The sequence below is a fragment of the Rhinichthys klamathensis genome, unplaced genomic scaffold (assembly GCF_029890125.1).
Source record: "Rhinichthys klamathensis goyatoka isolate OS25496 unplaced genomic scaffold, OSU_Roscu_1.1 h1tg000512l_1, whole genome shotgun sequence".
Taxonomy (NCBI): Eukaryota; Metazoa; Chordata; class Actinopteri; order Cypriniformes; family Leuciscidae; genus Rhinichthys; species Rhinichthys klamathensis.
This window is the reverse complement of record NW_026606992.1, coordinates 365,223-391,444: the sequence shown is the minus strand read 5'-3', so window position 1 is coordinate 391,444 and position 26,222 is coordinate 365,223. Positions and strand designations below refer to the sequence as shown.

At 37.6% G+C, this 26,222-nt stretch overlaps 1 protein-coding gene across 1 annotated transcript in view; it reads right to left on the bottom strand.

Moving 5' to 3' along the window:
* LOC130072922 (pyruvate carboxylase, mitochondrial-like) overlaps window positions 1-26,222 on the bottom strand; it is a 173,771-nt gene that overhangs the window by 137,023 nt on the left and 10,526 nt on the right. The window contains exons 5-7 of the mRNA XM_056238245.1: window positions 24,618-24,763; window positions 21,627-21,744; window positions 20,153-20,304 (exon numbers count right to left, since the gene is read on the bottom strand). Of these exons, the coding sequence (XP_056094220.1) occupies window positions 20,153-20,304; window positions 21,627-21,744; window positions 24,618-24,763 (416 nt within the window). The remainder of the gene's footprint in view (window positions 1-20,152; window positions 20,305-21,626; window positions 21,745-24,617; window positions 24,764-26,222) is intronic.

Below are 26,222 nucleotides of genomic sequence, written 5' to 3'. Positions count from 1 at the left end.
GTGTACACACCTTCAAGCATGAAAATGTATAGATATACACACAGAAGATGAGAGTACATATGCAGTGAGCTGTGAATAAGCCAGTTTATTTGTTGGTTCGTGTATGTTTAGAAGTATATGTGTTTCTAGTTGCAATAGTAATTGTAAGGAATTCTGGTAAAGTCAGCATGAAATTAATCTATTTTCTAAATGCATGTTATTGGTCTCATTGTGAACAACTTCATACATGCATGCTTCATTAAAAATCGTATGTAAAACTCTCAACATATGTCAGATATCACCAATCATTTAGTCCGCTTAAAGGTTGTATCAGCGATTTCAGGCCCAAAAATAAATGATCACATTCATCTAATCCTTCCTAACGATCCACTAGCTCAGGGCTCTACAGTGCGACCATTTTGCTCGCATATGCCCCTAAAAATCGATACGTGCGAACCGGAAAAAAGATTTACGAGCACAATGTGCGAGTAACTACCTACCATAATCGAAAACGAGACGATAACTAAATAAAAACTAGTTTTGAATGACAAAAACTATGACGAAAATCTATTGACATTTTCGTCAACAAATAAAAACTAGACAAAAATGTTAGATAGTGACGATCCAGTAAGAACTGATGTCCTGCGTTTGTGGTAGATGCGCATATTTGTACTGTAACGTGGTGATCTACACAGCGGCACACGGGTTGACATGCGCTGCATCTCATCAAACGTTAAAAAATGTAAATGTCTGGGAAAATTAGTAGAGCAGACACATAGATCTGAATAAGAGTGACGACGCAAAAAAAAGAGCTCTATTTGGTTCGGTTTTCTGCGCACACACCCGACCCGAAGCGCGCAGCCATGCACACACACACACACAGCGCGCGAGGACTGAACTGAGCTCTCTTTCGTGTCTGAATGGACTAATACACACAACATTATGTCGTAATGTCCATTTTGGAGAGTATTCACGTAAACTATGTTGGTTATGTCTTAAACAGTTTTGAGTGTGTCGGATGTGCATCAGTGCAATTGGATCCGCAAGTCATTGGACATGATCCGATGTCTTAAAGTGGCCGTGGGTAATAAACCTAATGCGGTCTGTGTCATCAAACAACAAAAGAAAAAAAGAAAAGCATTCACTGCTCGTTACTTGAGCATTCATTGAAAAGAAGATTATTCTACTTTAGGAAAAGTGGTTTTATTTGATTTTAAGATATTTTTTAAGTCACAGTAGTTAAATCTGTATCTGTATTGCATGTTCAAACTTTACAATCATTCATATTAACAGGTTAATAGATGTTTTCTCTGGGAGTATATGGGTTTGGACATTTTAGAGAAATTCTAAATTAATGCATTACAATTGAACTAAACCCATTATATTTTAGTCATCTGAATTGTGTTAGTTTTATTCGACGAAATACAATAAGATTTTAGTCGACTAAATCTACAGTAGATACTAATACTAGTAAATACTAATACACTCTAAACAAGTTTCTCCTCCATGTTGTGGAAAGAGCCTCTGCAGTGGAAAGATGCAGATGTCCACTGCACAGGTGTGCCAATGTGCTCCTAGCCTCCTCCTGAGAGCAACACGTTCCCCTTGTTCTGTTTTACTAAAGTGATTGTAAAGTGTGATTTATACTTCTGCATCAAATCGACGGTTTCACACTATAGTTGAACACAAAGAGAAGGAGCACACACGTAGTGTATATATAATAAATAGTTTGTTATTACTTGTTACTGTTTTTCACTGCGCTCCAAAATTTCTTTGTGTGCTCCTACATTTTTTCATTTAGGAGCACATGTGCTCCTTGGGAAAAACCTTAGCGTAGAACCCTGTAGCTGCCTGCCCTATAAGCAGGCTGTCAAAAAAACGCGTCTCTGTAGGCAGCCTAGGCTCTGAGAGCTGCACACAAAAACAAATGGGTACAACCACCACTCAAAACCAAAATAAACAGTGTTCCAACCAATCACGGACAGGGGCGGGTGTTGTGAGGTTTTGCGCTCGTGCACGGCTGGACGCGAAGTCGGAGCAAAACCCGCCCCTGTCGGTGATTGGTTGGAACACTGTTTATTTTGGTTTTGAGTGGTTGTACATTTGTTTTTGTGTGCAGATTTCAGAGCCTAGGCTGCCTACAGAGACGCCGTTTTTTTTTGACAGCCTGCTTATGGGGCGGGCAGCTAGCGGATTCGTTAGGAAAGATTAGATGAAAGTGATCATTTATTTTTGGGCCTGAAATCGCTGATACAACCTTTAAACCCACGCCGGCAAGATCGCTATCAGATCTTTCTCGTTTTTTTTTTATGCAATAGCCACATCTCAAAATCTAATCAACAATCAAAAAATAGAACCAACATTTCAGTAATGCATTATATGCAGATGTTCATCACATCATGAAAGAAAAGATCTGTCACTACTTCTGTTTCATTACAACTCCATTAAAATAATTCCATTATTCAAGTGAATTATCTTTTATTCCAAAACGTTTCTTTTAGAACTGTTTGCGGAATGAAATATAATTCTTATTGCATTTCTGACCCTCAGCAGTCTGTTTCCAATCATTCAGATTTCAATCGAATAAAACTGAATTGTATACCACTACAATTAACTACACACAAACAACCAGTCAGTAACTGCAGTGCACAAGTCTCACAAAAGCCTTAAGTGCTCCAAGACACATTAACAGTTATTGCTTCATTTTGAAAAAAAAAAAAAAACATGAAAAACGTAAGAAACTTATGATTCTGTAAGTAAATTACATCAATTTAGTAACCTCTCTGGCTGATTCATAAGGGATTTTGATTCACTAAACACAACAACTGCTTATAATAGTCATTCGGTTGGAAAATAGACTACACTGGTCATGCTGAATGTCTTTGATTCACTTAAAAGAACATTAGAGTCATTTGTTCATAATCTGATTACACTGGTTGTACTATACTGTATGTTTTGATTCACTAGAAAGATTTGGCTCATAAGAGTCAGTGATTCGTGAATCGCACTACACTGCTCACTCAGTAGTGCAGTAAACACCATAGATGTGTATACGTAGATCCCACATTCGACCACTCTAGAGACGTCAGTGTGAGGCACCTTAGAACGGTTAGTGTGTCATCGCTCACAGTAAGAATCAGTGATGCCACAACATTGCTCAGCTTCTGGTTGTGAAACCACTGAGATATAAATTCCCAAAGAAATGGGATAACATTTCACGGGTGAGAATGTGTTGGTTTGTGTTTTTAACTTTATTAACTCAATATTACATGTTTTTACTATGGTACTTTTAATGTTTTTACCTTTACTATGGTAACTTTTTAATGATGTGTCAACTGACGCCTTCGTCTTTTTGTATTGAGTTAGTTCAGCAAAATCATCTGGTGAAGTCTATTGCAGATAGATATTCATACATGCATCTAACTACAGTTGCTTAGTCAACTTGCTCTCGAATGTTCACTGACCGACTTATACTGTTTCAATATGGCGGACGGCATATGTGTAGCAGCCCAAAGATACAGACGCTAATGATGAATCATATATATATATATATATATATATATATATATATATATATATATATATATATATATATATATATATATTCGGGGTGGAACGGTACACAGAAGTCACGGTTCGGTTCATACCATGTTTCAGACATCACGGTTCGGTACAATGGAGTGAAAAGCAAAACAAAAATGCAGAAGGCATTTTTATAAATGTCTTAAGCCTTGTATTTTTAAAATAAGTTTTATTAATAAAGGCATAGAACAAGTTTACTTGTAGTGCACTGACAATAGTTTTATATAATTAGTTTATTAATTAAATTAATAAAAAGACTAAAAGACCTTGCGATATTTTTGGTAATTGTACCTGAATGAATTTAAAATTAATTTGCTATATTTCAGATCAATATATTTGTTTTCCTTAATTTTAGTTAACCCTAACTTTATTCACATCTGAATTATAAATAATTGATTTCCGTATAAAATAATACTACCATTGAAAACACATTTGATTTTCTTTTTTAATCAATGTAGAATGTGTAACTTAAAAATAAACAGATTAGTGCTCCGACCCTGAGGACAAGAAATGAAAACCAATGCAATATGACGGAGGGGCGTGTCCCTGAAAAATATGTATCTATGCAACTTTAATGAAGTAAAATCACTAAAAGTCTTTCTCAACGGAGAAAAGTGAAGTCAATTAGAAGCACTCACTTCCTGATGGCTGAGCGTACACTGCGCAGGCTCAAACTGAGCTTGACGACGTAGATGTGACGTGAGCAACCTGACTGACAGTTGTAAGTCTTCTAGTAGTTGTGCCAAGAGGAATCTGAATCATTCCCTTACGAATCTTGCAGAGCCGGAGATTGTGAGTATTAGCTGTCCATGAGCTAGCAGCAGGAGCAACTTTATGACTCTCTATGGGCTTCTCCCTTGGCTTTATGCCTCCACGTCCCCCCGATTACCTGCGAGCTTCTCCTCCTGTCTATACGGTAATTTCTCTACTGTGCGACAGAGAGTCGCGTGGTTATGACACAATCGTTAGCCTATTTTTACAAAAACTGCTTCTACGGGGCCATAACATAAGATACAAGATAACAGAGCCTTTTATACATTGTCGTGCCTCTTTAGAAATAAACAATGGACAAATGGAGTCTTTAAACGACTCAGATGTAAAGTTATTCTCTGTCAAAGTGACGGCAAAATGAATGGGAGTCAATGGAATGCTAACAGCAGGTGATGGTTTGCTAACCAATGGCGGCGCCCAGCGTAGCTTCAGTTTCCGGCTGATGGATTACCCCCTTGGGAAAACCCCTTAACAGTTAAAAGGACAAGATATCGCAGCGGACATTCAAACTGATTTTTTTATTATGAATATAGGACTGACCTGAAGGAAAATGCTATGTCTACTGTAAATGCAGGTACACTCGCTTACTCGATCTCTCACAATACTCTACTATACAATGAAAAATATCAATGAGATCAAACATGTGTTTGCCAAGTTGCAAGTTGCCAAGAGTGGTTACTAGGGGTGTTGTGTAGTGATACATAGAACCGTTGGGTGAAGCGGTCATAGCCGTGTTTTATCGTGAATAAAGCACAGCTATTGACCAATCAGAATCAAGGATTGGAACTAACCGTTTTATATATATCTTTGGCAAAGAGTATAGAAGTACTTCTATACTCTTTGTCTTTGGTAAACAGTGTCAGTAAAGTTTATTGGTCATTTGAATTCGGTGCTCATTTAAAACCATTCCAGTTAAAAATTAGAGCAAAAAAGCAGTTCTTGATCCTAGTGTCTAGGAAACTTTACATAAGAAGCACTACAGTTATCTATGCCATGCAGGCCTATGTAGCATACATGAGCGTGTAATAAGTCTGTCCTAGATTCATGTGGGTTTATGGAGAATGGAGAAATGTATCCCTTAACAGCCTATCCTATATGTGTTTGTTTGAGTGCAGGTCAACTGCTCGCTCCGAGCCTTTAGGACAGGGTCCCTACAAAAGGCTGGCGTTTATAACACCAGCGGCCCGTCTGTTTCAGTGAGATCTGGCAGTCATTTGCGCAACACCCACTTTGCAGCACTCCACACAGCCTTAGGGAAGAGCAAGCAGAGAATGAGAAAGACTGCAGTATGCTGAAGAATGGTTTGTATTTCTCTGTAGGGAGTAGAGAGGTGAGATGTGAGAAGAGAATGATAGAATCGGGTTATCTCAGGCTTCTGTGTTATTTGATGAGCTGGTTTTATCTGTAATCCTTCCTTGAAGATTTATTCATGAATTATGCTTGCTATAGTCAATCACCTCATGTTAATAGCTTTAAGCTGCAAAATTCATTGTCATCAAATAACTATTTGCATTTCAAATCTGCGAGCGGGAGAGACAGTGATATCAAGAGAGAAAGAAGGGGAGGACATGTTTTTGATCACATTTACAAAATCGGCGATCACCCTGACTCTAATTCAGACACATACGCATCAGATAAGCAGGGCTTTAAACTGGATGTTCAAGCCAAATGTATGCAAATAGCTCATGTGCAGTAACAAATCTTCATTCGAAGTCTAAATTACACAGTATGCCACATGTGGTGTGTTAACTGCATCTGTCAACAGAGCTTTTGTACTCCCCGTTCCTTTAAAATGTGCAAATTTATGTTTGAATCACATGCGTTGCATACAAACCCCTGAAAGAAAGACCAAAAAAGAGCGAGAAATATCAACCAACAGCACAGACACTGAGCAATTCAAACTGCTGATGACAGCAAGCTGCCGGCTATTCTGTTGTTTATCCCTCGGTTTCTGCTGTTTATGAAAGGTTAAGTGCACTTAGCGTTTTATTTAGCGCGGGGCGTTTGGATGGACACAGAGAGAGGTGTGAATCTACGGAGTGCAGGAAGCAAAGGGAAGTGACAATGGGCCTTTTCTTTCAAACACAAAGAGATTCTGATACCACTGGCTTAATCTCAGAATTCAATCTTTTTGAGCACAGACCACAAGACTGTCAGATGGAAATTTCATTGAAAATAAAATAAAGCTGTGTGAGAGCGAGGACAAATGACTTACGGTGGCCTTTAAAGTGCTTACATTGCCAGCCGGCTGTAGCCATTTAGATTTCAGCCATGTCAACAACAGCAGCCAGAAGTAATAAATCAATTCAACAGTTCTGGCCATCAACAGCAGAGCGCAACTCCACATGGTATACAGTGGGAGCCTCAGGCCTGTGTGCGTGCGATGCCACAAAATGTGTGTTTATTTTGCAACCAAGGGAACGTCCTTCACAGTACAGTACTGACTGTCTCCTCACTGCTGTTTCCACCCCACCGATGTTTTCTACTTTTTTTAAAGGACGCATTTCTTTTTTACTATATCCTCACTCTCTTGTTCAGTCTAGCCCCATTTAATTTAGTTACAGGTTATAAAATGAACAGTTTTAAGATTAATGTCCACATGTTCTTTTTAAATTGTTGTTGCTGCAATTTGTTAAAGTTCTGTAACAAAGTAAACTGTCCCTTCAGAATCCTTGAGAATTAACTATGCACTGTTGCTTGCTCAAAAGCTCACAAGACAAATGTACACAGTGTTTTAACGCATTAACCGTCTCCAGAGCGTCGGCGCACTGAAGCGTTTTTTTATTTATTTAGTTCAAATATACTATCAGATTTAATGTTATACCTTGACAAACTATACATCATTAAAAAGATATAAGACTCAAGATTCAGTATTTGACCACTATTGTATTCTGAGAAACTTATAGTGACAGTTATGTCTTAATTTGTGTCAGGAGTTATGAAATTAAAAAATGAGTCGTTACCTTTAATATGAATTATGAGCCTCAGCCGGTCTCATTCAGAAAAAAACTCCCGTGCGATCGTCATGACAGCGCTTGACAAAACAACGTCCCTCAGGGCTTTTAGCTCAAACATGTGCAGATTTGGAGAAATATTGATAGATTCTCATAGCTTTACATTAGACTTCTATAGACAGGAATAATATTTATTGAATTTATACCCAAATGCGTCGATGTAATCATTTTGAGCGCTGTATACTCTGTACTGTGTTATCAATTCATCCTGAAAGTGAGGGCGCTGTTTGAACAGAAGTCCATAATATATGGATCACATGAAGAAGAGCCATAATCATGTGACATTCAGGAAGTCCTGCCACAACAAAGCTATCCGAGATCGCTGTAAAGTGCAGATAAAGATGTTTTGAAGACAATAAACATGATTGCAATGATATTTGATTTACCTGTGTTCTTCGAGTCATGTCAGGTATTTTCATAATAATTGATTATATGTATAATGTAATGCTAATCGAGATAGACTTTCAAATTGTGCAGAATACAATAAAATAATATATTTTCTATCTGATTTTTTTATCTGAAGCCAAATCAGATTACAGAAAGTTATTTAAAACACTCGACTTGCGCTATAAAGTAAGTTTGGAGAACAAACATAGTTTTATTCTCATAAATTGTCGTGTATTGATGGTGTGCTAAGCTAACATGCTAGCTAGTACGGAGCACCTGCTACCTTACTTCGGTGTAATTTTTATGATTTTTTTCTAAATAAGAATGCTTACTGAAATGTTTCGTTTTTCAAAAAGGGCATTTGATACAGTTTCACTGTGAAGTGAGAACTTTTATAAAATAAATGAGGGATTGAAACAGTGTGAATTGCTAGTCGTTAGTGATTATAATGCAGACAAAAGAAAAGCATATTTAGAGCAATAAACTGGCTGGAGAGGTGTGAATATGTGCAGGGGAGACTGAGACTGAATGGGGCTCGTTTTTGCATCACAAAACAATAGAGGCAATAGACTGAATAGATGCTTATAAGAAAACAATAAACACCAGTCTAATCAAAATAAAGTCATATGACATGATCTTGAAAAACATTGAACTAAATACAGAGTTTTAGACTTATCATCTTCAAATTTTAAATATAACATGGCCAGACATGTGGCTTTAGCTGCAGTGCATTTCTAGATTGCTACAATGCCAACTTCAATTTTATTTTCATGAAGATGTTTCATAAAAATAAATGTATAATAACTTTACAAAACTTTGAAGCTATTTATAACTATTTTTTTCATTATGATAATAATTAATTCTACATTTACAATAAACTTCCAGGTGTCAGCTTTCAAATGAGATCTTACTTGTGCTTTTAGTACAAAGGGTTCATGAACTGTATCTGTTTCAGTTTGGGAATGCCATATCTGGGGATTTTTCAAAAATGGGCTTGAAGCTTAACAGGTTAAATGATGCATTTCAGACATAATTAAGACACGGAAGCAATTAAAAGGATGAAGCTCTCATTACCAAAAAATAGAGTCTTATTAAAAAATATATGGTTACACTTTACTTGAAGGGGTGTGCATGATAATGTCTTGATAATGTCAAGTTGTCATTACCAAGACACTGACAGGTTATGATGTATTGGTTTATGTCAAGTTGTCATAACAAAGACATCTCAAACAATGTCATATTTGCATTAAAAATTTCATAATTGAGCGAATGACACTTAATGACAGTTGTCATAAACATGCATAAACCCTCCTTCATATTCATGACATGTGTCATGTCATGATTATGAAGGTGTCATGTCAGTCTTATGCACACCCCTTCAAGTAAAGATTTACCAAATACAGTGGGGAGAACAAGTATTTGATACACTGCCGATTTTGCAGGTTTTCCCACTTACAAAGCATGTAGAAGTCTGTAAAAAAAATTTTCACTGGTCAATTTTGAGATTTTGGGATATTTGTCTTCAATGTCTTCTTTCAGACTTGTGGTGAAAGAAAGTCAGAAATACACATTTAGGTCTTTATTTTAATACACTTTGTCTGTTTGCGTCTGTAGATTTCTCATAAATTCATCAAAAGTTGGCGTTCTAAATCCTCCCGCTGCTCTGCGATCGCTGCCTGCACCCTTGTCATCACATACACCGTTAGAAAGCTCTCTCTCAATGCTGTCGGATCCAAATATGATCATTTCCTTTTTATCAGCAACAAATAGTGAAAGTAAAAGGGGGGGTTTAACTCTAAATGCGCAATCTCATTGGCTGATGCTAAATCTTTGAAGCCCATTTTTTCAAAATGACTTTTCTCTCATACTCCAAGTCCCAAATCTCCACTTCAGTAGCACCTATATACACCAAACTTCCCAGTCTTGTACCTAGTTATATTATGAAGACATTTAAAGAGGGATTTGTAAATATATTATTCCTAGCCTGATTTATATAACATTTTATTCCCAAAAACCATGGCGAAAGGCTTTTGACAGTATTTACAGGATAACAAAAGTAGATATCCATAAATCCCTCTGTAATTTTTTTCCTGTCTAATATGTGAACAATGAAAAAATCATTTTTAACCTGGCTTTATCCAATACTCAGATTTTGTTTTTTAAAATATATGCAAATTAGTGCATATTTAATTAGATAATGACTAATTTGCATATTTAAACATTAAATTACAGAAAACTTCTAATACGTTTTTTTTCTCAGCTTAATGTAGGTAATCAACTGGGAAACTTTCATGGTGATATCTGCTAGTTAAAAAAATTACCCTATTCATAGTGTCTTGCCTTAAGAAGCCCTCCTTCTCCACTCATTACCTGTATTAACTGCACCTGTTTGAAACAGTTACCTGTATAAAAGACACCTGTCCACACACTCAATCAAACAAACTCCAACCTCTCCACAATGGCCAAGACCAGAGAGCTGTGTAAGGACATCAGGGATAAAATTGTAGACCTGCACAAGGCTGGGATGGGCTACAGGACAATAGGCAAGCAACTTGGTGAGAAGGCAAAAACAATTGGCGCAATCATTAGAAAATGGACGAAGTTCAAGATGACGGTCAATCGCCCAATAGAAACCCAATAGAAAATCTTTGGAGGGAGCTGAAAGTCCATATTGCCCAGCGACTGCCTCGAAACCTAAGGAATATGGAGAAGGTCTGTATGGAGGAGTGGGCCAAAATCCCTGCTGCAGTGTGTGCAAACCTGGTCAAGAACTACAGGAAACGTATGATCTCTGTAATTGCAAACAAAGGTTTCTGTACCAAATATTAAGGTCTGCTTTTCCGATGCATCAAATACTTATGTCATGCAATACAATGCAAATGAATTACTTAAAAATCATACAATGTGATTTTCTGGATTTTTGTTTTAGATTACCTCACTCACAGTTGAAGAGTACCTATGATAAAAATTACATGCGTCTTCTAAATGCTTTGTAAGTGGGAAACGCTGCAAAAGTGGCAGTGTATCAAATACTTGTTCTCCCCACTGTATATAAATACACGCAATTAACGCAAATATCTAATCAGCCAATCACATGGCAGCAACTCAATGCATAACCACTTGTTACAACCAAGGTATGCAGAAGAGCATCTCTGAATGCACGTCGAACCTTGAAGCAGAAGCGCTACAGCAGCGAAAGAGGAAAATGTTGGAAAGATGCCTGGTCTGATGAATCTCGATTTCTGCTGCAACATTCTAGCCTGGGTTTCCCCATACTACCTTGCCGCAGCGCGATTTTATTCACGCTGCTAGGTAGTCTGGATACCATGGACCAAATTTTCGCCTCATCTAGGGAACCAATCACAGAACGGGGAGGGAGCAGCAAGACGATGACGACGTCTATGCGACACACCGAAGCAGTTTGTTTATACCTATGGATCCAACATGGCAGCAGACGCGAAGTTACCTTTCGATGCAGCCTTTTCACACATAGGTTTCACACCGCAAGCGTGAGCGGCACTTGAGCAGCGCTTCACCGTAACTACATCGTCACTGCAGCTGCGGACGCGCGAGAGTATTCACACTGGAAGCGTTTGTACAGTGTCACAGCAGCGGCTCCAAAGCTACATAAGCGAGCAATTCTTTACAAAGACAACTATACATTTGTCATTTATAACATTGATAGTCTTGAAAGTTTGTAATGGGGAGGTGTACAACATTAGCATATGTTAAACAACAAAACAACACAGAAAATGGCTCCAATCTATTAGTTTCAGTCATACTTTCGATATGTTTACAAGACTGCAACTCCGCGGATAAAAAACAAAACACACAAATAAACCACACACTCGGGTTTGATTTGGGTTGTGCTAGCCTATGTAGCTGTCTGTGCAGTGTTGCCAACTATTTTCAAAGGAAAGTAGCTAACGCCTTCCCTAAAAGTCGCTAAATGTCGCTAGATGACGTCATACGTCAATTAGCATATTCTTGACGTCACCGCGTCGTATTTGCGTTCTGTCTTCCTAATGTGCTTTCTCTCTAAATAATGCTTCGTTTAATATAATATAATATAATATAATATAATATAATATAATATAGCCGAATTTCAAATAAAGCATTCTCATTTCCTATTTTTTTTGTCAGACAATAGAACGAGTAGCTATGATATAGTGAATGACTACATTTTTTATGTGGAAAATTATCTGAATTGAGAGAGTAAGGGAACTGGATGAACTAAAGCTATGTTATAGTGAGTATTAAGTAATAAGCACAAGAAAAGAAAAGAAATTAAAATGGTCAAACTAAATTCTTTTAATATAAAACAAAAGAAAAGCAGATAAGTGATAAGTCCATGGAAAAACACTGCTCATTCGCGTCTGTCAGCAGCTGTGCGCTCCTCTCAGCCAGTCACTGAACAGGGGAGACGCAGCTAGAGAGTGACGGCAGGGAGAAAGCAAGACCTCGCGCTCGCAGGACACTAGTACTAGCAATATTTGGAGGTTACTGAGGTTTGTCCAAAAAGTCACTAAATTTGTCGCTAGTCGCTTTTTGGAAAAAATGTCACTAAAGGGGTCTGAAAAGTCGCTAAAAATAGCGACAAAGGCGCTAAGTTGGCAACACTGTGTCTGTGTGTTACATAAACTTATAAAACGGTTAGTTCCAATCCTTGATTCTGATTGGTCAATAGCTGTGCTTTATTCACGATAAAACACGGCTATGACCGCTTCACCCAACGGTTCTATGTATCACTACACAACACCCCTAGCAACCACTCTTAGCAACTTAAACAGATGTTTCATCTCATTGATATTGTTCATTTAAAGCTAGAGCAGAGCATTGTGAGAGATCGAGTAAGCGAGTGTACCTGCATTTACAGTAGACGTAGCATTTTCCTTCAGGTCAGTCCTATATTCATAATAAAAAAATGCGTTTGAATGTCTGCTGCATATTTTGTCCTTTTAACAGTCATGGGGTTTTCCGTGCATAACGTTAGTCATCTGTCAGTTGCGTCTGTCTTCTCCGTGATCACAAGTTCGAGTCCTTTCAAAAGCCTTCTCTACAGACTCACTCACTCACTCACTCACTCACTCATAAAGACAGTCTTTGCCGCCATCTATTGGCGAAATAATATATGTAACTTCTGTTGCTGTTCACGTTCCGGGACTATTTTTTCCAGCGGAAGGCAGGCTTTTAGTGATTTTACTTCATGAAAGTTGCATAGATACATATTTTTCGGCTTTAATATTTTTATTGTGTGGCAACCGTTTTATAAAAGCAATAAGGTACTCGAGGCAAGTGCTGTATCGTGAATAAGTAACGGCTGAAGGGGTTGCAGAACGCCCTCCAGCCGTTACTTATTCACGATACAGCACAGCCTCTCGTACCTTATTGCTTACTAAAAGAACGTTTATATTAGGGGTGCACGATTCAGAAAATGTCACGATTCGATACCGATTTTTTGTCTCAAGATTCGATTAAAAAACGATTCTCGATTCAAAAAACGATTCGCAGTATATAAATGTAGTTTACTTTTTCCTGTGTGATTGATTGCAGTAGACACAATTTAAAAGAAGAAAAAAACACAACAAATTAATTGATATTACTTTATGTCTTCATACAAAAATAAAAACTTCTGCAACTAAAAAGTGCAAAGTGCCAAGCTTTGGCCAGCTTACATTTAATTCAAGTTTAAAATAAAACTTAAATAAAAAAGCTTTTACATTTAGCTTTAAAGTGCTAGTCAGATCAAACAAACAATTATGCTAAATGTGGTTTAAGGACTACTTCAGCTACCAGGTTGACTGTTGAAATGTGAACTCGACTGGGGCACATTGAACTTCCTAAAAATATATACTAATGTCATAGAACCCTTGCGAAATTATTTTAAATAGATTTAAAAAAGCCACCGCTACTGGTAACATCTATGGTTAGATTGATTTGTTTAGATCCAGTGAAGTCGTTCATAGGCAAGGCAAGGCAAGTTTATTTATATAGCACATTTCATACACAATGGTAATTCAAAGTGTTTTACATAGGAGAAAATAAAATAATCAAAACAAATAAGAATAATTAAAACAGTTTAGAATAAAAAATAAAGTACAGTAAAAACAGTCGGACGAACAGTGGCACAGTTTTTGCAAATTACATAAGCGTAATTTGCGGGTATCTCCAGTTAACTAGCAGAGCATTCATTTAGTTCGCTATTAAATAAGAGATCTGTTGTTTTTGAAATCAAGCTGCGCGCTCGTTGCCGCTGCTATGTGTCATGGATACAGTGTTCTCTGTGGCTCGCGCAGTCTTCACTCGGACGCGCGCTTCAATCTATCGCCGTTGTGGAGACTCCGGTGAAATCACAAAATAAAATGCTCACAAACATGATGAACATATTCGGTTTTGATGAGAGAGAAAAAACTATACGAGTGCGGTTTAGAACCCGTAACCTCTGACACGCTTGGAAAAAGATCTACAGAACTCAAACATAAGATCTGTGGATCGATGCATTTATTTACGGGTTGAGCAGAGAGGCTGCACAGTTTGACCAGCGGAATCGATTTTTTTGCACACCCCTAGTTTATATATAATATTTTCTGGCTAGTTTACTTTAGTTTTTTTTTTTATATATAATACACAACTTTCACCCAAACTGAATAATTAAAAACAAGTTTTTACCGGGTAGCCTAAATCTTCTATAAATATTTTTGAGTCTTTTCTTTTATTTGCCTACTCAAATACTTGTTAAAACTCACTAGACATGACTATTCTGTGCATTTTGGGCACTTTTTGTGTGAAATCATATTTATTTTTGTCCATCAAAAGTGTGCTTTCACTTTAATTGAGCGTGAGCAGAGCAGCAAAAACAGATTCAACAGCGAAACCCCCGCTTCACTGCTGCTCACGCGACGCTCCTGCTCGACGCTCACGCGCTGCTCCTGCTCCCGGTGCAAATAGACTCATTGATTAACATGCACGGCGAAAAAAATACGCGCCGCTCACGCATGCGGTGTGAAACGGCCGTTAGATACACGCCATTGTGTACACATAAATCTCTGACCCATCGTCGTCTTCCTCGTCTAATTTCTGTCGCTCTACATACGTCATCTGGTATAATTGAAACGATTGGCTATGAGCTACGTACAGGCGCATTTGATAGACATTCTTAGCACCCAATAAACGACTCTGGGCATTCGTAAACCACCCCTCAAATACGAGAAAATGTGGTTCCCAGACCAGGTTAGCAACATTCAGGCGGTAGGGTCAGAATTTGAAGTAAACAACATGAAACCAGCATGGATCCGTCCTGCCTTGTATCAACGGTTCAGGCTGCTGCTGGTGGTGTAATGGTGTATGGGATATTTTACTTTGGGCCCCTTAGTACCAATTGAGCATCGCTTAAACGCCGCAGCCTACCTGAGTATTGTTGCTGACCATGTCCATCCCTTTACGACTACAGTGTACCCATCTTCTGATGGCTACTTCCAGCAGGATAACATGCCATGTCACAAAGCTCAAAATAATCTCAAACTGGTTTCTTGAACATGACAATGAGTTTACTAAACTCAAATGGCCTCCACAGTCACCAGATCTCAATCCAATTTAGAGCACATTTGGGATGTGGTGGAACTGGAGATTTGCATCATGAATGTGCAGCCGACAAATTTGCAGCAACTGCGTGATGCTATACATATACAAGTCAATAATATGGACCAAAATCTCTGAGGAATGTTTCCAGCACCTTGTTGAATCTATGCCACGAATAATTAATGCAGTTCTGAAGGCAAAAAGGGTCCAAACTTAGTACTAGCAAGGTGTACATATACATATATACTACCCTTCAAATGTTTGGGGTCAGTGAGATTTTTTCTAAATAATGTAATGCTTTTACTCAACAGGGATGCTAAAATTGATCAAATGTGACAGTACAAGCATAAATACTTTTATTTCAAATAAATGCTGATCTTATGAACTTTTTATTTATCAAATAATCCAGGTTAAAAAAAATCACAGTTACCACAAAAATATTAACAAGCACAGCTGTTTTCAACATTGATAATAATATTTTTTTTTTTAAGTTTCTTGAGCACCAAATCTTCTTTCTGAAGGATCATGTCACACCGAAGACAGGAGTAATGGCTGCTAAAACATTAAGCTTTAGCGCATAAATCACTTTTTAAATTAAATTAAAATTGTAAATAGTTATTTTAATTGTAATTATATTTCAAAATATTTCCTTTTTACTCAATTTTTGATCAAATAAATGCAGCCTCGGTGAGCATAAAAAACTTCTCTGAAAAACATTTTAAAAATGTACTCACTCCAAACATTTGAACGGCAGTGTATAAAATATATAAATAAATAAAATATATGGATTTGTCAGCCAGTCCTTTGGGAAAAGATCCAGTGCTTCCTCTGGCTAGTCGATTCCTACTGACATCTCAGTCTGGTGAGTAACAATGGAGGGATTATTTAGGCCTAATACATGTCTTTCCTTTTGCCAGACGACAGAAAAGGTGTCAGACATCCATTCTCGGTCATGTCAAAAACAGCATGTCTTTAGCCTGCAAGACCCCCAGGACACCGACCATCTTGTCAAGGTCCTAGAGCTTGCGAGGCTACTCAGGTGAGGGCTAATGATTACACAGGAGAGAAAGAGCCGAGGGAACGGCGTAGACTGAGGAGAACCTCAGCATGTCATGCTATTCCTATTAGGATCAGACCCTCCTGAATTCCATCAGCTGTTACTGGCTCAGTAATAGATAAGACAGTGAATGTAAAGTAAAGCTTTTTCCACAGACAAAAAAACCCCCACTCATGCTCAACCAGCACTCTCAGCAATGGAGACCGACCAAGAGGGCGAGTATAATTTATTATCAAATTAGTACAAAATTATCATATATGGCTTACATTTCATGTCATGAAGGCCAGGAGAATAAAGAAAGCTGCTGGTTGGGCTACAATCCAAAACAGAGACTGTAATGGAGCTAGAGAGCTTTACCAGAGCTCTACAGATCAATTCTACTGGCAAGGCAAGTGCAATAGTTGTGGGATTTTAGGGGTTTTGTGGGTAAAAAAAACCCTATTAAGACTGCCAACAATAGAGATTTTGAAATAATGGGGCCGCTACCTAAATCCAGGGTCATGAGTTCAACCTTGTCTTAGTGGATTATTCCATCCAGAAACAGGAATTCCTGAAATCATCAAAGCGATGTGGGACCAACAAACCTCTCTGCACAGGTGTATAAAAACTGGCACAGGACTATCAGCAGACTGATTTATCACCCAATATTTAAACATTTTTAGAGTACAATAACTGTGGTCTAAACCAGTCTTTGGCTGCTCTAACTTAAAATTCTCAGAGAATACATTTTGAAAAATGTCTGTTTTATATACAATAAAAGTCAATGGGGTCCAGTGTGGTTTGATCATTCTTCAAAATATCTTTCTACAGAAGAAAGTCTGTCATGCAGGGTTGAAACAACATGAGGGTGACTAAACGATAATAGAATATTCATTTTGGGGTGATCTATCCCTTTAATAATTGAAATCAATAACACAAAACACTGCAATTGGACAATTTTGTCTCTCTGTATTTCACGGGTGTGAGGATGAAAGCTAAAGTAGTCTTTAGGTTTTAGGATCTAAACGCAGCTTGATTGGTCACTATACATAAACGAGAACACAGAAAAACAGAAAAGGCAAAGATGTACAAAACAAAGAACTGCATGGTAATAGTCTACCATGCCCAACCAAAGTCCAAAACATGGACATTGTTAGAATAAGACTCGCCCCTGAAAGCGGGAAGAAACTGAGCTCACAAATATCCATCAGTCACATTCCAAAGCTGTCATATGCCTATAGTTCTTATGAACCAGCAACAAAACCTGTTTACTATTTTATTTTTTATTTTATTTTTTCAATTTTGTCTCATCTATGCTTCCAGAGTCTCACCTGTCTCCAAGATTGATTGATTTTCTCTTTTTTCTATCCAGTGGTGCCACTATCAAAAGTATTTGCTTTCACATCGCGATCATGTGACCATCCAATAAAGCCCTTAAACACCTGTGTAACCTGAGCACAGTAGGCTATTACACTTGCCAAACATACACAACCAAGTGTTGGTATACCTCCAAAGATGTTAAAATACAAGCACAGAATACTTATACTCTAATCTGAGAACAGTAGAGACAAAAACTGGATTTCTAATTTGAAACAATCAGAGGTTAATACAGGCCTATAACCTTGTGAAGATAATGAATGAAAACAGTGAAATCTTAATTGTGAAAGCTCTCAGCAGTCGCACTACACATTTAATTAGCTTGTGTTGTTAGCTCGCGGTATAAATGAGAACTTGCTTACTTTGAAGAATACAAGTACAAAAAGTAATTACTGGGTCATTTAAGGTGGACAAATTTTCAGTTTTCAAAACAATCCAGACGAACACTTGGGGGTGGGCCTGAAATGTATGAATGAAATACTGCCACCTGTTGTAAATGTACCTACATTACAAATTGTACAATAAAATGATAGGGACTGAGAACAAGCAACAGCTTGCCAAGTTTCATCAAGCCAAAAAATAGAACAATAAACCCATCCTGTCTGCTGCACCTGCCCAATATTGATTTATCCTCTCTCTCCATCTTTATCTGTCATCTCTTGCTCTCTCTCTCTCTTGCCTGGATGGTCGCTCTTTCCCCCTCTCTCTTCACCTTTTCTCAGCTACTGCCAGCATCACTAATATCATTTCAAAAACATACAAATTTGACTCCTACAGGGGCAAGTGACTTATCAAAACTGACAGCATGTGGTTTATCAACAGATGGGAATTGGTGCTCACGTACACACCTTGTAATCACTGGGTGGCGAGTCTATCTCTCCAAATCCGTAATCCTTCTGTTACTAACTCTAAGGTCAGAGGAGATATCTAAAAAAGTGTGTGTGTGTGTGTGTGTGTGTGTGTGTGTGTGTGTGTGTGTGTGTGTGTGTGTGTGTGTGTGTGTGTGTGTGTGTGTGTGTGTGTGTGTGTGTGTGTGTGTGTGTGTGTGTGTGTGTGTGTGTGTGTGTGTGTGTGTGTGTACCAGAATGCACACTGACTCGTGGGGACTTATGTCACCGTGGGGACCTAAATTGAGGTCCCCATGAGGAAACAAGCTTATAAATTTGCCAAAAAAATACTTATAGTTTTCTGTGATGGGTAGGTTTATGGGTAGTGTTAGTTTAAGGGGATAGAATATACAGTTTGTACAGTATAAAAACCATTACGTCTATGGAGAGTCCCCACAAAGATAGCGAACCAAACGTATGTGTGTGTGTGTGTGTGTGTGTGTGTGTGTGTGTGTGTGTGTGTGTGTGTGTGTGTGTGTGTGTGTGTGTGTGTGTGTGTGTGTGTGTGTGTGTGCGCGCAAGCTTGTACTCAGTTTTAACAGAGCAGGCAGATCAACACAGATTAATCTCTCTACACTTTCCCAGCATGCACCAGGAGGGTTTCCCTCTCCTCTTTATTTTTTTTTTTCTCATTCAGACTACTGATTTTCCATTGAAACGTTCTGACATCAAAACACTCAACTTGAGTGTCTAATTGCATTAGCCAAAATATCTCTACATCATGCTTAGCTCTGTCATTCTTCTTATTTTCATCCACGCCATCTCAAAAGTAATGTGGTATTATGTTGCTTATTTTGTCGCACTTTCGCAATACATACTGCATAGGGTTGTTACATCTGTGTTCAACAAAAATGTTGTCGTTTTGGTCATCCATTTATTTCTATAATCATTCTAAATATATCTATTTATTACTGACAATTGTTTTCTCATATAGTTTGTTAATTTTTCCTCAGTGAGGCCCAAAAGTCTCAGACCACAATTAAATTATTTTAATTAATTTAAATTCAATTAAATATTTACTAAGCAAAATGCCAGATTTACAATGTGCCATCAGACTTGTACACTGTCCATGAATAATCGCACAGATGTAGCTATCAAAATACAAGCTATCAAAATAAAAACTTTGTTACTAATCATCAACAGATGAAAAAGAGGTAAAATATTGCTTTAATCTCCATTTATCAGCCTCTGCTAAACACATCAATAAATAAAACCTACCTTCCTCTGTGACTGATTCTTTTGACAGAGCAGCACTGAGAACTAGCACCATATGTTAATCATTCACTACACACATACAACACTGTAGTTGAGAGAAATCTGTGCCTGGGTGGACATCCCTTGATGGTGTGTGTGAGCGTGTGAGCAGGGATAATGAAATAAGAGATGGTATTATAACCTTGAGTTGATTGACTCACACCGTATAGAGGAAAGTTCTTGAAGGGCATGCCAATATGTTGCTAAGAGAAATTTACAGTATGTGTGAAAGCTGTGGTCACACAGGTTGTATAATGAATGTCAGTCATTTGAATTCAGTACTGTACCTGTTTGGCCAGGTTGACCGCGTCTGAGGTCAGTCTGTCTCTGAGGTGAGAGTCGAGCTGGGCAGCAGGAGCGATCTCTACCACTTTCTGATGTCTCCTCTGGATAGAGCAATCCCTCTCATACAGATGAATTACATTTCCATATTTATCACCTGTGAGTGAAAGCGAGAAGAATAAATATTGAGAGAAGGGACAGAGAGAAGTGCAAAGAGAACATTTTAAGGTTGATTCTTAAATGGGTTACTTCCACAATGCAGAATATTTCCATGTCCCTATCATATATGTCTGAATATCAATAGTGTATAAAATAATTTAAGATAATATTTATAATAATAATAATAAGTTTAGGTACAATATCAGTAAGTTGGCTCTCACAAGCCAACTTAATGAAAATACATTGGTTTTTATCACAATTAATTGAACATAAACATGAAATTGTAATCAACAACTTTGGTTTAAGCCTGGGCCATAACCACCATAGACACTGAGAAGAAAAATAATCTAATAATTAGAAATACCAAATTGTCCCCCAAATATTTGATTCGTTATGCTGCTATTTTGCACTCCATTATGCACCGCTTTGTTTGTTGTTTGGATGACAACATTTTTTGAAAATTAAATTTCTAGGCTGGTATGCCTCAGCGGCCTTACTGCTCATAGACAAATGTGAAGAAAAAAAAACACACAAAAAACAACAACAACAACAACAACAAAAAAAACAACTTGGTTCCCCCAGTGTTCAAGACATGGTTACGGCCTTGGTTTGCGCAGATGTTGTCACATGAAAAAAACGAAACTCCTCATCTTCTAACCAATATGTTTTCTCGTGAGTATAGTTTTACTTTGTAATAATTTCATACTGTAGGTCTTTCCTGTGTCCTCAATTGAACTTTTAATTCACTTAGTCTTTTGTATCCCTTTAGGTATCAAAAGCCTGGAAGTGACACCATTTTTTATGTGAATCCAACACAAACATGAACAGCATTTAACAACATAAGTATTAGTTGATACTTTGTTTTGTTGATACTATCCTTTCATTTTAAGTTAATTCCTTTGTCTAGTGTATCTCAGATATTTGTCTATTTATCTTTTGGTATTACATTCATATTGGAGGACAAGAAGACATAAAACCAGTTTATCTGAGAGTGAGAAAGGGAGAGAAAGAGAGCATGTGGTTGGGGTTCCCTGGACACACACAGACCCATTCTCTGTTAACAAGCCCAATTCAATTCCAGCTGTATGTTATCGACTATGAGCTCTGTTCCAGACGAGCAAATCACGTCTAATGAGCCAAAATACTCAGCTATAATGGCTGAAATACACCAGAGAGAAGCTAATAGATCATAGTAAGCAAATATGTGCACATGGCCTAGGGACTTGCAAACAAATTCTTATATTATCCATCCCTCTCTGTTTCATTTGTCAACCCGAACATGCACAAACACAAAATGCACACCTGGATATATATACTCACCAAGAATTTGTACTTCAATGTGTCGTGGTTTCTCGATGAACTTCTCAACAAACAGAGCACCATTACCGAATGCCGCCAGAGCCTCTGAATAGGCTCTCTGATAGTTCTCCTCTAGCTCCTGCCAATCAGTCACAGTTTAATAGTACAATAATAAAAAAAAACAATGACCAAAATAATCATCATCATGTATATGATGATGCTCAGGCAAGGCTGCGTGTATTTGATTAAAAAGAATAAAACAAGAGAAAAAAAAACAGTAATACTGTGAAATATTATACCAAATGAAAATAATTGTTTTCAATTTTAATATATTTAAAAAATATATATTCTTGTGATGACAAAGCTGAATTTTCCGCATCATTACTCAAGTATTCAGTGTCAATTGATCCTTCAGAAATTATTCTAATATTATAATTTGGTGCTCCAAAGGCATTTCTTATCATTATCAAAAATGAAAACAGTTGAAAAAGTTCAAAAGTGTTTTATACATCTTTACAATCACTTTAGATCAATTTAATGCATCTTTGCTGAATAATTTTTTTTTTTTTTAATTGACCCCAAAACATTTGATATTTAACATGATATAACGTAATATAATTAAAGCCAGCCATAGCTTAAAATTGAAATAACCCAAAGGGTCAAATCAAGTACATGTCTGATAAAAAGGAGATTCTGAATAGTAGAGAACAAAATGTTAATGATTGATATTTTTAAAGGAACAGAGCCCACACCCCCCCCTAATGCCATTAGTTGAGCACTCGATTGTGTTCATGAAAGATTGAGCTTGATTTATTTTCATTTCTTTTCTGTGAAGTAGTTGATGTGGTAACACTTTACATAAAGGGGTGTGCATAAGACTGACATGACACTTTCATAATCATGACATGATGACACACGTCATGAATATGAAGGAGGTTTTATGCATGTTTAAGACAACTGTCATTAAGTGTCCTTCGCTCAATTATGACATTTTTAATGCAAATTTGACATTGCTTGAGATGTCTGTTATGACAACTTGACATAAACCAATACATAACCTGTCAGTGTCTTGGTAATGACAACGTGACATTACCAAGACAACATAAATTGTCATAAATATGTCATAAACATGACATAGCAGATTAATTATCAAACTTAAGAAACCACTTAGCTTTATGGGTTAACATTCCATTAAACTGTCAGGTGGTTGGTTTTGACATTGACTGTCATGAGGCCATTATAACTGTGTCATGAATATTTTTCTTGACCTCAACTACAGTGGTACAAATTGAATTTGTCATTAAAATGTTATAATGGCCTCATGACAGCCAATGTCAAAACCAACCACCTGACAGTTTAATGGAATGTTAACCCATAAAGCTAAGTGGTTTCTTAAAGGTAGGGTATGGGATTTGCAAAACGGCCGGCAGATTTTGAAAATACACAACTCAAAAGGTCCTACCTTCTTTCCTCCAATGCTGGCCCTGACTCCACCCATTCGAAGAACATGGACGCGCAATCATGCATCTGCAAAACTCAGATGCGCGAGATTGCACTTACTCTCTCTCTCTCTGTACCGGGGTGACTTGCACTTACTGTGACTGGGTCACGAGCTTTGAGTATGCGCACGAAGGGGACACGCGCGCGAGGGGGAGGTGGGTATGGTACGACCGTTTGATTGATGCACTTACAGTCCAATGATTCTAGGTGGTCTTGGAAATGATTGGCTGGAGTTTTTCGAGTCCTGCCCGTTCCACAGATGATTAAATTGCTTTATTTTCATTTCAGTGCTTCTAATTCAGTGGCTGTAAGTGGGTTAGGAATAGGATTTCAAGTGATTTTGAAAAATGGTCACAAAGAAAATCACATCCCCCCCCCCCCCCCCCTTTAAGTTTGATAATTAATCTGCTATGTCATGTTTATGACATATTTATGACAGGTTGTGTTGTATTAGTAATGTCAAGTTGTCATGACAAAGACACTGACAGGTTATGATGTACTGGTTTATGTCAAGATGTCATTACCAAGACACTGACAGGTTATGATGTATTTGTTTATGTCAGGTTGACATAACAAAGACATCTCAAACAATGTCATATTTGCATTAAAAATTTCATAATTGAGCGAATGACACTTAATGGCAGTTGTAATAAACATGCATAAAACCTCCTTCATATTCATGACATGTGTCATGTCATGATTATGAAGGTGTCATGTCTGTCTTATGCACACCCCTTCAAGTAAAGTGTTACCCTAAAGGTCATTTTTGATGTTCAGAAATCACGGTGCAAAAAAAAAAAAAACTCTTTACAAGACAAAGCTTGTCAACTTGTCTCACAGAGCCTTGTAGAAGGAGGCAATAAACACTTTTCACAGGTGAGAAAATAGGCAATAAAATATATGCAATAAATACAGCAAATGAACTATGCAGAGCTATCAATCTCCGTGTGATATAGTTATACCCTGGAGTAGTAATTGTCACATGTGCATGTCGTCCACATGTCAAATGGAGCACATTAAGCATCTATAATAGAGTAACAATTGAAAGCAGTCGTAAAATAGGCAGTAGCCACTGACATAAAATAAACATTATATGCTGTATATATGAGCAGCAAAGTAGGCCCATTAACAGGTGTGATCGACATGGCTTAGTGGGCTAGCCTTGAAACACATCACAGTTATCTGACAAAGAGGAGCAGGGCACTACTGGCCATGATGTCAGGTTGTGTTTTTCAAATGGAAAAAAAAGTGATTTTGTGGATTTAGCGAGAATGTTTTTGAGCCCTAAAGTGAAAAAGTGATGTGTGCAATTTGTTCAATTTTAAATTACTTTCCCCTCTTGCAGTTTAATTTGTAGAGGCAGCTATAAGTAATAAGTGTGAACGCTGTGGCGTTGTAGCACTCTGTATATTCAGATGGCTGGCCTGCTATCATCACAGTGACATATAGTATGATGGTTTTCTGATTCCCTAGTCATTATTTACGCCATCATGGGCCAGAAGCTACACTGACCTCATAATCTCTGACCACTCTCATTCCACGGCCTCCTCCTCCATATGCAGCTTTAAAGATGATGGGAAAGTCATGTGTTTTGGCAAACTCATGAGCTTCTTGAAGAGATGAGATGGGAGCGTCTGTTCCGGGAACAACTGGAACACCTTCACACACACAAACACACAGACACACACACACACACACACACAGACACACATTTACATAGCTATTTAAATGGGGCATCGCATCACATTAGGTCTTTAAGTCTGAGACCAAGACAAGACTCCGGTCAAGACCCAAACAAAACAGAGACCTTCAAAAAATGGTCTTGAGACCAAGACCGGTCTCGAATACTACTACAACACTTCCAGCTACATCAGATTAAACCAGGAAAGACCAGCTAACCACCTTTAAATTGTTTTGTCAATCGCAAATTTTGCAGAAATGAGGATACTACTGTACATCAATCTACAAACAACAAGTCTCTCACTGACTAGTATATAAGTATATAAGTTTTGTTGTACACTTAAGGCCTCATTTTGTGGTCACATTTCATCATAAGTGAAAGACATGAAGGAAAATTCATATATATTTAGTTATATTTAAATAACTGTGAAGAATTAGCAAAATGCAGCATTATAATTGGTATGAGAGAGCATCCCCCGTATTTCCCAAAGAGACATGTTATATTTAATTTCTAATGACCACACACAGGTGTATTCACTTTATTAAGGTAATGAAATGAATAAATAGAATTCATATGTGTGAATTCTTGAGGGAGTCTGTTCTCCATTGAATAAATAATTGCATTCTCTATAAGCATTCTCTATATATTCTCTATTATTTTATTAATTTTTCAAGAACAAGGACATGTAAAATGTCATGTTCATTGGGGTGTTCTTGTTACTACTAGAAACAAGGTTATATCATGCTGACTGACAGCCTTGACAGGTATTCATGTAAACACAGCTGGTTATGTCTGAAGTGCACAAAAATAGATGTGACAAAAAAGCATATATGCGTCAAAAGATCGGATTTATGCCTTGCAGTGTTAAAGCAGCCATAGCGTCATAAAAGAAAACTCTCTCTTACCATCATAAATTGTTTATTATATGGACCTAGTTTGATTCAATTTAATTTGCTGAGCTGTGAATTTAGTTCTACAGCGCTGAAACTTTTTACTCTTTGTATCTGCCTGTTCAATTTCCGACCAGCAGCGCCAAATCACCATTCTCAGTACGGAAGTTAGGGCAGAACGGAAGCGGTCTCCATTACTAACCTAACCAATAGTCCTTGAGTCTATAAGCTGTACCTTAACATCCCTTCTGAGACTGCTGGTCGGAAACTGCTGTCATGGCTCCACGGATGGATTAGTAGCGGGGATTTTGCAGTGACTCTTCCTGCCAGTTACATTGTTACACCAGTATAAGTGATGTCTTATGCCAGGGTCATACTAGACTTTAAGCACACAAAATGTCTTGCAAACTCTGATGCAATCGGATATATCAGAGTCTGAAAGTAGCTTTTGAGAGCAAGTTGACTGTTCAAGTTGACTTTAGCAAATGATTTTCCCTGGAATTAGTTTATCATTAAATGTTAGATATTTCTGCATATGGATATTGC